Source organism: Bufo bufo, chromosome 4 (genome assembly GCF_905171765.1).
Source record: "Bufo bufo chromosome 4, aBufBuf1.1, whole genome shotgun sequence".
In the NCBI taxonomy this organism is placed as follows: domain Eukaryota; kingdom Metazoa; phylum Chordata; class Amphibia; order Anura; family Bufonidae; genus Bufo; species Bufo bufo.
In genome coordinates, this window is record NC_053392.1 from 122,969,744 (window position 1) to 122,987,223 (window position 17,480).

Below are 17,480 nucleotides of genomic sequence, written 5' to 3' on the forward strand. Positions count from 1 at the left end.
GCTGTGATCGCTGTTATTGTTTTTTTTCCACAGTGTTCAAAGCTACGGGAATCAATCAAATTGATCCCCAAAATAATCTCCAAGCTCCTAGTCTAAACTGACAGGTGGGGCTTGGAGATTTAATAGTTGCATGCAGGACAATCTTATTCTAAAGCACAGCCTAGAATGACCACCATATAAACTCATCATTAAAAGATAACTGTCATATTTTCATAAAAATAAATACATTTTAGTATATGTTACTGCAGCAGCAGCATTATGCATAAAGCAATCTTTAGTTTCTTCACTTACCACTGTTTTCCTTGAGTTTGTATCCTACATTATGAGGATCTTCTCAAGATGGCTCCTCTGCCAGTTCTCTGAGGCCAAAACTGCATTCCCTCAGGTCACATACAAACTTGCTGTAGCTAGCAGCTTCCTGCCAGCCAATCAGATTGGATTACTGTGAGACACACCTCCTCGCTCTGAAGACTAATGCAGGCATGCAGTGGGAAGGACCGCCCCTCTGTCTTCTTAGCCGAAGACAGATGAGCCCTAGCAACGGTCTTTTAAGGGAGCAGTGGAAAGGGACAGGAGACATTAATAAAAGCTGTTATTATAAGGTAATTACAGATCTTTTGGCAATCATTGATAGACTAACTCAGGTATACATGCCACTCTCTAATAAACTAGAAAATAAAATATGACAGTTATCCTTTAAGGGGTTAAAGAGGTTGTGAAGTCTTAGAGAACTGCATAAACAATCATTTAGACCTACTTGTCAGCAGCACTCACAAAGAGGTCTTCTCTCTAGCTTTGCTGGCCAGGCACTCTCTACTCCAGGGGTGCACAACCTGCGGCCCGCGGGCCGCATGTGGCCCCCAGAGCCATGGTTTGTCGTGCGATCAGCTGTGTTCTGCCGGGAGTGCTGCACAATTGCAGGATTACAGCTCCTGCTCCCGCACTGTAGCAGGAGCAGGACGGGTCCCCGGCTGTCAGAGACAGCATGAGACCTGAGGAGAAGACAGAAGCAGTGTATCAGCGCTTCTGCCTTCTCCTCACACAGGTGGGAGGCGTGATGTGCAGTTTAGACCCGGCGATCACGTGATCGCCGGGTATCAGGGGCAGAGGATTGCAGAGCCTCACCAGCTCTGCCCTATACAAAGCCTCCCTCCTTTGAAGTCCTAAGCTGAGTTGCGGTTACAATGCTACACTGCTCTGTCGCTGGAAGATAATGATGGCCTGAATGCAATGCCACAGTTTGGCCACTAGATGTAGCACCGTTGATGGAACTTATGCTCAGCTTCATGGAAGGAGCTCAGTGGAAAAATTGCCACCCCCCTTGTAGTGATGTCACCCAATTTGAAGGACAGTAGGCATCCCCTCATAAGCACCTGATAATGGCATATTGGGCAAAGTGCAGTACATACCGCATGTTAAGGCACTCATCTCTCAGCTGAGGATGAGTGAGCACTATGCTTTTCTGCAGCAGGTGAAGAGCACTTGTTCCTTCATCCAGATAACAGAACGAGAAGAGTGTTTCCAGCAGAATATGGAACAGCCATGCTGGGATATCATGTGTATCCTCTGCTAGGGGTGCGCCAGAAGATGGATGCAGCAGTATAAAGACTAGCAAAAGAACACGAGACTCAGAGATGACAAAGTGGTGCAGGAGTGTTGGAAGTGGAGCACTGTCCTATGCCAGGGAAGTGCTGAAGCCTGAGCCACAGACCAGGCCCAGGATCACAGGCTGCAGACCAGTTGTGGAGCAAAGTCCCTGACTAGGATAAAGTGAGGCAGTCACCATGGTAATGATGATCAGGAGACAAATCACCAGAGCAGAGTCTGTATGAGCATGGACATCTGAAGTGTTGCAGAAGAGCAAGTGAGAAGTGGAATTGGTAAGAGATGTCCAATTTGCCTGCACAATACCAGGCAAGAAAAAGGGTGCCACAGAGCAGCGCTGAGGGAGTGTGGCTGTCCGTGGACAGCGATCTGGCTGTATAGCGGTCTATTGGAAGAAAATATACTGTACAAAAAAATACAAATAAAAGGAAAATAAAAGTGCAAAATAAAAAAAAAGCAAGTCAGCATCCCACAGAGGTCTTTTAAAGACCCCTTGGGGGACATACAAGTAGAGATATAACCTCCTGGCACTCTGGAAGTAATCAATTGGAGTCGGGTTCCCACCCCGTACAATAATAATAGAAAAACTCCAGTTGTTTGTGAATCAAATGGTTTTCTGTTTATTTTGATATGCGGCTTCAAAGTGACGTTTCGGCCTAGATGGCCTTTATCAAACTGTGACAATATCAATAGAAAAGTGACAATTACAATTTAGTGGACATATAAACCAACATCTGGTTACATATTTATATATGTTATTAATAAGACAATTACTCATACGCTGTTAGCATTGTATATACGTATTCATTGCCATACAGTATTGGTGTTCAGCAGAACCAAAGCAAAATAAAAGCAAAATAAAAGACAGAAGTTAAAGAGGGACATAGAAAAGAAACATAGCTTTATACTTAAATCATAGCATTATAATTTAAATCATCATCGCCAGTTAGAGCAGTGTATATGGAAACCTCTATGTTAAGGAGAAGCAATAGATGTTGTGGACCAAGATCTAAAGGTGATGGGTCTAAACTCCGGGTAACACTTGGAACAGAGAAGAGATAAGGTTAAATATTAACCTCATAAAGGTAGTTGATATCGTGCCCAGGGGGGGTGGGTAGAATAAGCCTGATGGACTTATAAGTGATCCTATTAGTGGTGTACATATGGAGAGACTTACCCAATACCGCTGTGGGAGGCTGTGTCAATAGATCCTGCGCTGAGTAGGTGATGGCGTGTGTCCACACGCCTCTCTAGGGATGCGCTCTGTTTAGATGCTAGGCGCGTCCATAAATAGCGTGGGGGGGGGCGTGTCGCTATGTGCCGGGAGCGTGCGGTCCACCATGCGTTCCACTAGTCACATGGTGGGGAGGATGTGGCGTCACGTGTAACCGGAAAAGCCCTGCGTTCCAGGGGAATCCGGAAGTGATGCGTTCCACTACTAGTCTCCTGATCTATCAGTCGGAGGCTAAGCTAGATAACTGTTATTTGACAGTATGTGCACACCTAGCGATTTGGTCTATCTTAGATACTAGAATATGTCTAGTGTGGATGGAGGTGTATATTATACAAACAATCCCAGGATCTATTACCACATTAGAGGGAGGCTTTTGATTCAATATCAGAGAAAAGGATATCAGAGAAAAGGATATCTGGTCATATGTCGCAGTCCGACATTGATTATATAGCCTATGAGAAAGGAGAAGAAAAATGATTAGAGATGCATAATAACTCTTGTTATATCATAACCATGGGACAGATCAGGATTTCATGTAAAACATTGTATTTCGTAGTCTCTGTTGAGTCCCTTAGGTTCCAAGCAGTCCATCTTGTGGATCCAAAATGCTTCCCGTTTTTTTAGTTGCGTTATGCGATCATATCCTCTCCTGTGGGGTAAAATCTGTTCTATGACCTGGTATTTAAGTTGTGATAAATGGTGCCCGGCTGTTTCAAAATGGGACGGTACTGGGAGTAATAGATTTTTGCGTCTAACCGAAGACTTGTGTTGGCATATGCGGTCACGTATTTTTTGGGTCGTTTCACCTATGTAAATTTTGCCGCACGGGCATTTGAGTAAGTACACTACAAAGGCCGAGTCGCATGTGAAAAAGCCTTTCACGGGAAAGCTTTTTCCTGATTGGGGGTGATGAAAATGGGTACCTTTTTGTACATTGCTACATTGTTGGCAGTGAATGCATGGAAAAGTCCCTGTTTTTTGTGTTGTGAGGAACCTCTGTCTAGGAATGGTGTGTGTGGGGCCAATGTCCGCCTTGACTAGAAGATCTCTTAAGTTCTTGGGTCTCCGTGTACAAGCTAGAATGGGATTCCTAAATTCTTCAACTGTGGGGAAAGCTTTGTGTAGGATGGACCAATGATTTCTGATACTGTTCAGCATCTTTTTATTGGTGGGATGGTAGGTATGAACAAATGGTATGCGGCTGAGTTTAGTTTTTGGTTTCCTGATGGCGGTAGTTGTCTCATCTCTAAGGAATTGTTCTGGATATCCTCTCTCTATGAATCTATCTTTCATCTCCGTGAGGCGTGTTTGTAGTTGATTGCTAGATGTAACAATACGTTTGATTCTTGTGTACTGGGAGGTGGGGAGGGATTTCTTGGTATTCAATGCATGGAAACTTTTAAAGTGTAGTAGGTTGTTGCGGTCTGTTGGTTTTCGGTACAGGTCTGTGGAGAGGGTGTCTGATGGAGTTTTGATGACCGTTGTATCTAGGAAGCTGATGGATGTAGGGTCAGAATGAATGGTGAACTGTAATTCTTGATATATACTGTTGAGGTATAAGTGGAAGTCGTTCAGGGACTCCAACGAACCCCTCCATATGCAAAAAATGTCATCGATATAGCGTTTCCAAACGAGAACATGTTCACAAAAACGACTGTCTGGATAGATGAAGGATTCCTCGAACTCGGCCATGTAGCAATTTGCATATGGAGGGGCTACGTTGGACCCCATCACGGTCCCCTGGCACTGTAAATAGAAGGTGTCTTCAAAAAGAAAAAAATTATTGGTGAGAACAAGTTCCAGTATGTCCATATAGAATGATATAGTGTCAGGATTGTTGAAGTTGACTGTAAGGCATTTAGAGACGGCCTGTAGTCCTTTGTTGTGTTGGATTGAGGTGTATAGGCTCGAGACGTCCCAAGTGACCAGTAGTGTTTCTTGTGGTAGTGGTGGGAGATTGTGGTTAATCTTAAAAAAGTCTGATGTATCGAGTATAAATGATTTAGTCAGTTTGATCAAGGGAGTGAGTGATTTTTCTAGTAGAATGGAAAGTGGTGACAATATCGAATTAGTTGAGGCCACGATTGGTCTCCCGGGTGGTTTATGTAGGTCTTTATGGATTTTGGGTAGTGTATATAGAACAGGGATGACCGGATGGCTATTGGATAGGAAGGTGACCGTAGTGTTGTCAATGATGTTTAGCATCTGATATTGCTGTAAAATCTTGCGTATTTTCTCCCTAATCTGTGGGGTGGGGTCTGAGGTGAGTTTGCGGTAAATGGTTGTATCTTGTAATTGGCGGTGAATCTCTGTTGTATATTGGGCTTTGTCCATTAGTACCAGTGCACCCCCTTTATCTGCTGGTTTTATGATAAGGTCTTTTCTTTTTGTTAAGGAGAGGAGGGCCTGTTTTTGGACATTGTTAAGGTTATTTTGGTATTTATATTTGCCCATGTGGAGATCTTTCCTAAATTGGGTCATGTCTTTTTGGACCAGGGCAATAAAGGTCTCTATGGCCGGTTTTGTCTTAGGTGGCATGAAATGACTCTTGTTTCTTAGTCCCAAGTCACCGATGGAAACTTGTGGGCTAGGATTACAAGAGATGGTCTTGTTGCGTTCCTGTAGTTCAGAAAAATGTGCCTTTAGGCGAATGTTCCTGTAAAGTCTGTGTAGGTCTAAATCCAATTGGAAAGTGTCCACTTGGTTAGACGGACAGAACGATAATCCCATCTCAAGAAGGGATATCTCAGCAGGTCCTAGTGAGTGTGATGAGATATTTACGACTAAAGACGGTACCTGAGATCTAGTCGTCATGTTGGGTGGTCTCCGTGTTGTTGTTGCCGTTCTTCCCTGGTTTCTGCGTCGGCCTCTGAAGGAATGTTGAGTATAGTTGTCCTGTTGAGAGTGGGGGTCACCTTCTGAGCCTGAGTGTGATGAGTCCCTTGATTGGGAGCGGTATCTGTAGCGGCTGTTGGTGGAATTGGTGGGGTCGGGCCATTTATATACCCTGTTGAGTCTGTAATCCTCGGTATCGCGTAGAAACTTGTTACGTTTCGTGGACTCGACTTCCTTCTTGTGGTTCTGTAGAGAAGATTCAATCTTAGTGTGTAGCTGCTGGAATTCATCTGCCGGTAGTACCGCGGTTAATTGTTCCTCTATGGTCTTGATTTCACCTTTAGTTTTGGTGATTGCTTCTTGGAGGTATGATAAAGTTAAGGCAATAAGGTCGAAGGAGCATTTATTTAAAATGCGTTCGAACTTGTTACAAAATTCGGCGTCGTCCTTAAAGAATGTCGGTCTCGTGCGGATTCTCAGGCCGCGAGGGATTCTCTGTACTTTAAGGTATTCCGCTAATGTAACGCAGTGAAGTTCGTAGTTCAGTAGTCTCCGGGATTCCCTCTCGAGGTCCCTGGACTTCAATTCTGAAGGTGATGTTTGTAGAAAATCACTTGAGATGTTGACTTGTGATAGCATATGTGTAATCTCGTCCTGTTCAAAGGAAAGAGTTTCACTTGCCATGATGTTGGTCTCAGGTGCTCAGTCCAGTAAGGGAAAATCAAGTAGAGATATAACCTCCTGGCACTCTGGAAGTAATCAATTGGAGTCAGGTTCCCACCCCGTACAATAATAATAGAAAAACTCCAGTTGTTTGTGAATCAAATGGTTTTCTGTTTATTTTGATATGCGGCTTCAAAGTGACGTTTCGGCCTAGATGGCCTTTATCAAACTGTGACAATATCAATAGAAAAGTGACAATTACAATTTAGTGGACATATAAACCAACATCTGGTTACATATTTATATATGTTATTAATAAGACAATTACTCATACGCTGTTAACATTGTATATACGTATTCATTGCCATACAGTATTGGTGTTCAGCAGATTGCTACATGGCCGAGTTCGAGGAATCCTTCATCTATCCAGACAGTCGTTTTTGTGAACATGTTCTCGTTTGGAAACGCTATATCGATGACATTTTTTGCATATGGAGGGGTTCGTTGGAGTCCCTGAACGACTTCCACTTATACCACAACAGTATATATCAAGAATTACAGTTCACCATTCATTCTGACCCTACATCCATCAGCTTCCTAGATACAACGGTCATCAAAACTCCATCAGACACCCTCTCCACAGACCTGTACCGAAAACCAACAGACCGCAACAACCTACTACACTTTAAAAGTTTCCATGCATTGAATACCAAGAAATCCCTCCCCACCTCCCAGTACACAAGAATCAAACGTATTGTTACATCTAGCAATCAACTACAAACACGCCTCACGGAGATGAAAGATAGATTCATAGAGAGAGGATATCCAGAACAATTCCTTAGAGATGAGACAACTACCGCCATCAGGAAACCAAAAACTAAACTCAGCCGCATACCATTTGTTCATACCTACCATCCCACCAATAAAAAGATGCTGAACAGTATCAGAAATCATTGGTCCATCCTACACAAAGCTTTCCCCACAGTTGAAGAATTTAGGAATCCCATTCTAGCTTGTACACGGAGACCCAAGAACTTAAGAGATCTTCTAGTCAAGGCGGACATTGGCCCCACACACACCATTCCTAGACAGAGGTTCCTCACAACACAAAAAACAGGGACTTTTCCATGCATTCACTGCCAACAATGTAGCAATGTACAAAAAGGTACCCATTTTCATCACCCCCAATCAGGAAAAAGCTTTCCCGTGAAAGGCTTTTTCACATGCCACTCGGCCTTTGTAGTGTACTTACTCAAATGCCCGTGCGGCAAAATTTACATAGGTGAAACGACCCAAAAAATACGTGACCGCATATGCCAACACAAGTCTTCGGTTAGACGCAAAAATCTATTACTCCCAGTACCGTCCCATTTTGAAACAGCCGGGCACCATTTATCACAACTTAAATACCAGGTCATAGAACAGATTTTACCCCACAGGAGAGGATATGATCGCATAACGCAACTAAAAAAACGGGAAGCATTTTGGATCCACAAGATGGACTGCTTGGAACCTAAGGGACTCAACAGAGACTACGAAATACAATGTTTTACATGAAATCCTGATCTGTCCCATGGTTATGATATAACAAGAGTTATTATGCATCTCTAATCATTTTTCTTCTCCTTTCTCATAGGCTATATAATCAATGTCGGACTGCGACATATGACCAGATATCCTTTTCTCTGATATCCTTTTCTCTGATATTGAATCAAAAGCCTCCCTCTAATGTGGTAATAGATCCTGGGATTGTTTGTATAATATACACCTCCATCCACACTAGACATATTCTAGTATCTAAGATAGACCAAATCGCTAGGTGTGCACATACTGTCAAATAACAGTTATCTAGCTTAGCCTCCGACTGATAGATCAGGAGACTAGTAGTGGAACGCATCACTTCCGGATTCCCCTGGAACGCAGGGCTTTTCCGGTTACACGTGACGCCACATCCTCCCCACCATGTGACTAGTGGAACGCATGGTGGACCGCACGCTCCCGGCACATAGCGACACGCCCCCCCCACGCTATTTATGGACGCGCCTAGCATCTAAACAGAGCGCATCCCTAGAGAGGCGTGTGGACACACGCCATCACCTACTCAGCGCAGGATCTATTGACACAGCCTCCCACAGCGGTATTGGGTAAGTCTCTCCATATGTACACCACTAATAGGATCACTTATAAGTCCATCAGGCTTATTCTACCCACCCCCCCTGGGCACGATATCAACTACCTTTATGAGGTTAATATTTAACCTTATCTCTTCTCTGTTCCAAGTGTTACCCGGAGTTTAGACCCATCACCTTTAGATCTTGGTCCACAACATCTATTGCTTCTCCTTAACATAGAGGTTTCCATATACACTGCTCTAACTGGCGATGATGATTTAAATTATAATGCTATGATTTAAGTATAAAGCTATGTTTCTTTTCTATGTCCCTCTTTAACTTCTGTCTTTTATTTTGCTTTTATTTTGCTTTGGTTCTGCTGAACACCAATACTGTATGGCAATGAATACGTATATACAATGCTAACAGCGTATGAGTAATTGTCTTATTAATAACATATATAAATATGTAACCAGATGTTGGTTTATATGTCCACTAAATTGTAATTGTCACTTTTCTATTGATATTGTCACAGTTTGATAAAGGCCATCTAGGCCGAAACGTCACTTTGAAGCCGCATATCAAAATAAACAGAAAACCATTTGATTCACAAACAACTGGAGTTTTTCTATTATTATTGGGGGACATACAGTGGTGCAAAAATCTATGAAAGAAAAAAAAAGAAAAGAAAGCAGGTCTTGCGGGATTACGCGCTGCGGGACGGGATTGAGCACCGATGCCACCGAAGTGACTGAACTCATGCCGGCGCAGCAGGAAAGTAGTGGAACAAGTACAAGAGGGGCAGGGGAGCACCCAGGAATTTTGTCTAGGGGGGGTCCGAAAGGCAAAAAAATGTGGCACATGTAGTGCGCTGTGCCAATTCTTTTGCCTGCCCATTTTTCAAAGCCCCCTTTATATTTAAAAATGCAGGGGGGGGGGGGGGTGTAGTGTGTTGCGCTGATTCTTTTACTTGGCGATTCTAAAAGCTCTGCAGGAATAGAACAATGCGGCGCGCACAGCGCCCTGCATTTTTTAGCCCCGCCCATTATTAAAAGCCCCTCCTACATATAATAGGCCACTCCCAACGGACACTGTACAGCTGAAATTCTATTGTTGAGGCCTGTCTCTACACATCATACGAAGAGGGGAGGTTCCGTCCTGGCTGCACTGCCTGCTTATACCACAAGCTACAGCCAGGAAGCTCCTCCGCTCTCCTCCCTCCCCAGATCCTGCTCAAGGCCTGTGGTTCCCCCCTACCATCTGCCACCCGCCTGTGGCCTGCTGCCCCCTTTGGCCGTCCTCACCCAGCTCTGAATCCTCCTTCTGCAAATGGCAGGGGGAGGAGCCGGAGCATCTCCTCTCCTACATAGCGCCACATACCTCTTACATCCAGTGATGTCACCTTTGTTGTAGACTTTCTCTTTCTTTATCTTCTCCATTCAGACCAGACCGCCATGATGATTTTTCTGCCATCTCCAGTCTCTGCAGAGATTGAGAAACAGACATTAGTTTCCCACATTTCCATCATCTTCACATCTTCTGAACACCCTTTCCTGCCACCCCCAATACTATACTGCAGAAACAGTCCCCCTGGAAATGCTACTACAACACAGATAGTGCCCCCTTAAACAATTATTGGCACACAGTGCTCTAAAAAATAACTGCCCAGACACTAATAGTATAAAGATAATGTCCCCCAAAAATTATTGTGCTAAGCTGATACTGTGGCAGGGTGCCCCCCAAAGTAACAGTGCTCCCCAAAATCCCACCGATAGAAATAATTCTCTGCCAGAGCACACTTAGTAGTAATAATGCCCCTATAGTGCCCATACTAGTAATCATGCTCCTCATAGCCCCCCAGTAGTAGTAAAGCTCTGCATAACACCTCCCAGTACTAATAATTCTCCCTACAATATGACAGTACATGAAATACCCCCGCTTAGTGCCCGCTGTTGAGCTAATGTCCCCATAACGTATGCCAGTATAAAATACCCCTATATAGTGCCCCACTAAATGCCCTCATAGTGCTCCTCTCCCCCTTCCCCATAGTGTCCCCCATAATATGCCAGTAAAAAATGCCCCTTCTAAGTGCCACCATATGCCCCAATAGTGCTCCACTCCCCCATAGTGCCCCCAAATAATGCCCCATAGTGCCGCTCTCCCCTATAGTGCCTCCCATAATGTGCCAGTAAAAAATGCCCCCTTAGTGCCACCAGATGCCATAATGCCCCCCATAATGTGCCAATAAGAATAAAGGCCCCTTTAGAGCCCCCACTTCCCCATAGTGCCCCCAAATAATGCCCCTATAGTGCCACCAGATGCCCCATAGTGCCATTCTCCCCTATAGTGCCCCCCATAATGTGTCAATAAAAAAAAGCCCCTTTAGACCCCCCAGATGCCCCCATAGTGCTCCTCTCCCCCATGGTGCCCCCCCATAAATGTGCCAGTAAAAAATGCCCCTTCGAAGTGCCACCATATGCCCCAATAGTGCTCCACTCCCCCATAGTGCCGCTCTCCCCTATAGTGCCTCCCATAATGTGCCATTAAAAAATGCCCCCTTAGTGCCACCAGATGCCATAATGCCCCCATAAGAAAAAAATGCCCCTTTAGAACCCCCACTTCCCCATAGTGCCCCCAAATAATGCCCCTATAGTGCCACCAGATGCCCCATAGTGCCGTTCTCCCCTATAGTGCCCCCCATAATGTGTAAAAAAAAAAGCCCCTTTAGAGCCGCCAGATGCCCCCCTAGTGCTCCTCTCCCCCATGGTGCCCCCCCCATAATGTGCCAGTAAGAAGTGCCACCCCCAAAAAAATTGGGCTGTAAGAATTGTCAGATGCCCCCATAGTGCTAGCTCCCCCCCTCCAACAAAAAAACCACTGATACTTACCTCCATCAGCAGCGATGTGAAGCAGGCCTCTTCCGGCCTGTGTCCCTGCTGTGTGCTGCCCGGCTCAGGCGGCGCGATGCAATGCCTGCAGCCTATCAGAAAAACAGGGGAGGGACACTCCTCTCCCTCCCCTGCCGCAGCACAGGCATCTGTATCGCTGTCCTGAGGACGGCGATACAGATAAATATGGAGATGAGCGCTTCCACAATGGAAGCGCTCATCTCCTACGGCCCCCCCACAGCTGCCGCAATTACACCCAGGGCCGCGCCGCCTGTGGTGATCGGTGGTGCGGCCCTGAAGGATAAAAAAATATATATTGGCTGGTTGTTCTAGGGGGGGTCCAGACCCACTGGACCCCCTCTGTAGGTGCGCCACTGAAGAGGGGTGGGGGATGATCTGTGGGGTTGCCCAGGTCCAATCAATATAAAAGGTCCCTGGAATAGCCAAAAAAATGCTACCAGCAATCCAGCATAACATTCGGGGCACTGGACAAAACATCCGGGGCTCAAGCCCCGATATTTTTGACCTAACAACGCCCCTGCCGAGAACCAATATCACAATTATTGTAGACTAGGCCTGGAAAAGAGTCACGGCCACCTGAGAAGAGTCATGGTTATTCATAAATTCCTGCTCTCTCGCCCACCTAGTGATGAGTGACAGTCTTCTACCTAGTTTTCTCCCTTTCTCTCTAGAAGAGAACTGCCAGTCATCAGCAGATGGGTAACAGTGCAGAAGATTATGAATAACCATGACTTTTCTCAAGTAGATTTGACTCTTTTTAAGGCCAGCGCTGTAATGATTATAAAGCTGGTTCTCGGCAACCACTTACTTTTAGCTCATGAGTGACACACTGCTGAAATCAGCATTTCTGTCACTATTTTATGCTGCCCTCAGTGAGGTCAGCATAAAGTTGATGACAGGTTCCCTTTAACGCGTTAACCATCAAGTTTAGCTCGACTGCATCTGTATTTCCTACTTATGCTCAAAAAGTACTGTTGTGTGTTTCTGTTTCCTATAATTGTGAGTCTGCAGCTAACTTTTTGGATTCCCAGGTTGCCCAAAGATTAGACATTCCATTGGTACAGCTTTCTAGTCTGACTAGTGTAATTGCAATGGATAGTACTCCATTGTCCAAGGGTCCCGTCAAACTTTCTCCCTCACCAGTAGCTGCAATTGTGGGTGCTATGCATTTTGAATTGATTTCTTGGAATTTGATTTCTACTTGCAGGAGTGATTTTTGAGTATCCTTGGTTTTACATTCACAACCCTGTCATTGAATGAGAAACAGGGGACCTAGTCAAATTTAATTTTAAATTTATGTTTGTCCTTGTGCCTTGTCTATTGCTTGTCTCTTCTGACACCTCTAGTAAGGCAGTGAGACCCTTCTCCAGGGGCATAACTACCATAGCTGAGGACCATGCGACTGCTATGCGGCCCAGGGCAGGAGGGGGCCCAGTTGGAATCATCTTTTTTTCTACTGGGGGTGAAAACTTGTTCAGGACTCTAAAGAAACAACTTTTACCTTGGTTGAACTTGATGGACGTATGTCTTTTTTCAACCGTATTAACTATGTAACTATGAGGCAGTGGAAAAAATGGCCGAAGGGTCATTGAAAGGGGTTTTGGCAGAAACCCTTCTGTCCTGTGTGGGTGGGGGGGGGGGGGGGGGGGGGGGGGCTGGTTTAATCCTTGCTATGGAGCCCTTACTTCTCTATGTACACTACTGCCCTTCTCCCTCATATACCATATTCTATTTTGCTATTAGTCTGCTCCCAGGAAGGCAGGCCATTAATGATTATATTGAGGATAATCTTCTTATATGTATACCGCAACCTGCTGTTTGCCCTTTTTCTACATTCTCTCTCCAGCTTACTGAAGTTGACATTCATGCTGAGTTCCATCCTTCAGCTACCACAAGCTACAGCAGAAAGGACATACCCCCAGTGGCGTATCTATCACGAGGCAAACAAGGCATTTGCCTAGGGCGGCACTTGCCAATGGGGAGGCAAAATGCCTTGTTTGCCCCTGTCCCATCCGTCTGCCGCCGGTATACTCAGAAGATCCGATGGTATATTCTAACCCCCAGGCGTTCCCATGGTGACAGGGACGCTTGCCTGGGGGTTAGAATATACAGGGCCACGCTGCTCACAGGAGAACATTTATAAACTAATCATTAACTTTAACTATAATCATTGCTAATCTCTTTACTGGATATCTTACTCTGTCTTGACTCTTAGCTCTGGTAAAACAGCAGGCAGTGCGGGTGGCGCTCACTCACTGACGTCACGCGCCTGCGCCGCCTAGTGGGAGGAGCAGGTGCGTGATGTCAGTGAGTGAGCGCCGCCCGCACTGCCTGCTGTTTTACCAGAGCTAAGAGTCAAGACAGAGTAAGCTATCCAGTAAAGAGATTAGCAATGATTAAAGTTAAAGTTAATGATTCGTTTATAAATGTTCTCCTGTGAGCGTCGGGGAGGGGGATCTGTTGATGGCACTATTTAGGGGAGGGGGATCTGTTGATGGCACTATTTAGGGGAGGGGGATCTGTTGATGGCACTATTTAGGGGAGGGGGATCTGTTGATGGCACTATTTAGGGAAGGGGGATCTGTGGATGGCACTATTTAAGGAGGGGGATCTGTGGATGGCACTATTTAGGGGAGGGGGATCTGTGGATGGCACTATTTAGGGGGGAGATCTGTGGATGGCACTGGGGGGATCTGTGGATGGCACTGTTTAGGGGAGGGGGATCTGTGGATACTTGTTCCAAAGATATACCATACACATGTAGAGGCATTAATGATTCTATTTTCATATAGTGCAATACTACTAATTGCCTACTCTTGACATGTGTAATTAATCATTGACATTAAAATATAGCTTTTATTACTAACTGCTTAAAATAATATGAACTACCTAACCTAATATTAAAACTATCTAATATGGCCTCTGATGTACCGTTTGTTCTATTAGCTGTGCTATTGTAGTAGTGGCCTGGTAGCGGCGCGCTTGCTCCAGTTACCACTCGATGATGCTATGTGGAATCTATATCGAACTGTCAGAGGTCTATTGTAGCCTAAAAACTTATACACTGCCCCCCGACATGTTTCGCCATATACATGGCGTCTTCAGGGGCACGGGCAGTAGACTGCCCGTGCCCCTGAAGACGCCATGTATATGGCGAAACATGTCGGGGGGCAGTGTATAAGTTTTTAGGCTACAATAGACCTCTGACAGTTCGATATAGATTCCACATAGCATCATCGAGTGGTAACTGGAGCAAGCGCGCCGCTACCAGGCCACTACTACAATAGCACAGCTAATAGAACAAACGGTACATCAGAGGCCATATTAGATAGTTTTAATATTAGGTTAGGTAGTTCATATTATTTTAAGCAGTTAGTAATAAAAGCTATATTTTAATGTCAATGATTAATTACACATGTCAAGAGTAGGCAATTAGTAGTATTGCACTATATGAAAATAGGGGATCTGTGGATGGCACTATTTAGGGGAGGGGGATCTGTAGATGGCACTATTTAGGGGGGAGATCTGTTGATGACACTATTTAGGGGAGGGGGATCTGTTGATGGCACTATTTAGGGGGGAGATCTGTGGATGGCCCTGTTTAGGGGGGAGATCTGTTGATGGCACTATTTAGGGGAGGGGGATCTGTTGATGGCACTATTAAGGGGGGAGATCTGTGGATGGCACTGGGGGGGATCTGTGGATGGCACTGTTTAGGGGAGGGGGATCTGTGGATGGCACTATTTAGGGGGAGATCTGTGGATGGCACTATTTAGGGGAGGGGGATCTGTGGATGGCACTGTTTAGGGGAGGGGGATCTGTGGATGGCACTGTTTAGGGGAGGGGGATCTGTGGATGGCACTGTTTCGGGGAGGGGGATCTGTGGATGGCACATAGGAAGGGGTGGGGTTTAGAGAGAAAGGGGTTTGGCCTTGACAGGAAGGGGTGGGTCAAATTTATATTAGGGGGGTGCCCGAGTTTAGTCTCACCTAGGGCAGCACAAAACCAAGATACACCACTGCATACCCCCTGAGAAAGTACACGCTCCCTAAGCTCCTAGCTGTGAAATCTCCCTACGGTACAAGCCATAACTGACTTGGTCCAACCAACTTCACTCAAGGCTTTTCAGAGATTTCTGGGATCTGCTAACTATTATAGGAAATGTATTTGTAATTTTTCCTCTATCACCAAGCCTTTGACTTAGCGGGGGAGCTGATCTTCAGAAATGGAGCTTCGAGGCTGTATCTGCTTTTAGATCTCTGAAGTAGACCTTCATGAAAGCTCCAGTTTTGGTTCAGCCTGATCTGTCACGTCCCTATATTGTGGAGGTGTAGAAGTGGGAATGAAGGCAGTTTCGTCCTAAGGATCCCACTCACTGACTTTTCTGTGTCCCTGTGCCTATTTGTCCCGTGAGTTATGGTAGAGATGGAAAACAGAGGAGAATTTCATAATGTTTGCTCGGTCTTTAGAAGTAGGGCATAAAAAAATAGAAAACAGCACAAATGTGTTAAAAAACAAATGGGTGGTATGGCAGTGGTTGTTGTTTAGTGACTATAGATTGTACTGCCTGGACTATTTTATGGCAGATGTGGCTAAGAAGGTGATATTGCTTAGATTTTAAATCCTGCACAAGGATTTGAGTGGCTACCTCCTAACTCCTACATTGCCTCCTGCATACTATTACATTGCGAGTTTTTTTTTGTATATGGTTACAGTACTCTTTTGGTTTTCACTTCCGGGGTCCTGAATATATCCCATATTTGTATTTATATGACATGCATACATATTTATTCTAAAATTTGTAAATTAGACACTAATTTTCCAAAAAGTCCAGATTCTAATGAGCGTGAATTTTGTGTAATTCAGGACAATCACGAGAGAGAGAGATGGAGATAAAAGAGATTGTGAGAGAGATTGAAAGGGAAACTTTTCTAGGCAATCTAAGCACTTTTGATTCAGGTCAAATTTATTCGGAGCTTAATCAAATTGGCAGGACTATTCTGCCGAATTGGGCCAGAATCTAAATTTAATAAATGTGCTTATCTCTAATAACATGATAATATAGGGGTAATTATCATGTTTAAGTTTTATTTTTATTTTTATCATTTGCAGGTTTTGGTTAGGTAGGTGATCCCTGTGGTGCTTTTACTTTGACAGTTTTCTTGACTATACAAGGAGAGCATGGTTAATGGGGTTGTCTCACCTCCCTCGTTGTTGGCTGCCTCGCTGCTCTCAGGGCCTCTCTTCCCTGCTTGCTGATGCAAAGCAAGGCAAGCCTGGCAGGGAGGAAGTAATCCCTCCCCTTGTTCGTGCGTGCTCGCTCCCGCGGCTGTCTGAGGAGATTCAGCCTCAGGGAGAGCTGCACAGCTGCAGAGCAGATCGTGACATCCAATGGTAAGTTGCTTGTCATGATCTGTTCTGAGTGATGTGTAAAAGTTCCGCCTCCTGTCATCAACACAGTTTACTAGGAGATTATGTTTCAGCCTCTGGAAGAGCAGCAGAACAGCAGAGCAGATCGTGACATCCAATGGTAAGTTGCTTGTCACGGTTTGTTCTGTGTGCTGTGTAAAAGTTCTGCCTCCTGTCATCAACAAACAGTTTACTCTGCCTATTTTCTATTTTCCCTGTCACTGCCTCCCTGCAATGTAGTTTCATGTCCTTCCCACCTTCCCCAACTGATCATGTCATTATTATGCTTTCCCATCCCACTCCATTATTCATGTCTGTATTATGCTCTCACCCCCTCCCGCACTGATCGTGTCATTATTATGCTCTCCCACCCCCCTCCATTATTCCTAACAGTATTAGACTCCCCCCCTACCCCACTGATCATGTCATTATTACGCTCTCCCATCCGTAGCGAACACCCTGTAACTGTGATAATCATCCCTGCGAGATGGCCGGGGCCGGGAGTGAATGCGCATGCGCCATTGTCTGTGCGAGCTCACTCCCGTGAAACCCGGCCACCTCGGCAGCCGGAGAGGAGCAGAAGACTCGGCGGTAACAGCGCTTGTGCGGCCACCGCTACTAACATAGTAGAGGTGGCCGTAACCCCTAGAGACGAGCATGTAAAATCGGGGTATAAATATGTCAATAACAGGATTTACATCCTGTTTAGATAAT

The 17,480-nt window shown here is 45.1% G+C and overlaps 1 protein-coding gene and 1 long non-coding RNA gene across 2 annotated transcripts; one reads left to right on the forward strand and one right to left on the reverse strand.

Moving 5' to 3' along the window:
• Positions 1 to 3,125: 3,125 nt before the first annotated feature.
• Positions 3,126 to 6,358, reverse strand: LOC120999044. The gene is made up of 2 exons (XM_040429920.1): positions 5,636 to 6,358; positions 3,126 to 3,291 (listed from the first exon to the last, which is right to left on the reverse strand). The coding sequence occupies exons 1-2, from the start codon at positions 6,356 to 6,358 to the stop codon at positions 3,283 to 3,285; spliced, it is 732 nt and encodes a 243-aa protein (XP_040285854.1). The 3' UTR covers positions 3,126 to 3,282.
• A 10,342-nt stretch (positions 6,359 to 16,700) lies between these two features.
• On the forward strand, positions 16,701 to 17,246 carry LOC120999977. The gene is made up of 3 exons (XR_005778711.1): positions 16,701 to 16,751; positions 16,841 to 16,887; positions 17,218 to 17,246. It is a non-coding gene; the product is annotated as an uncharacterized LOC120999977 (long non-coding RNA).
• Positions 17,247 to 17,480: the final 234 nt, after the last annotated feature.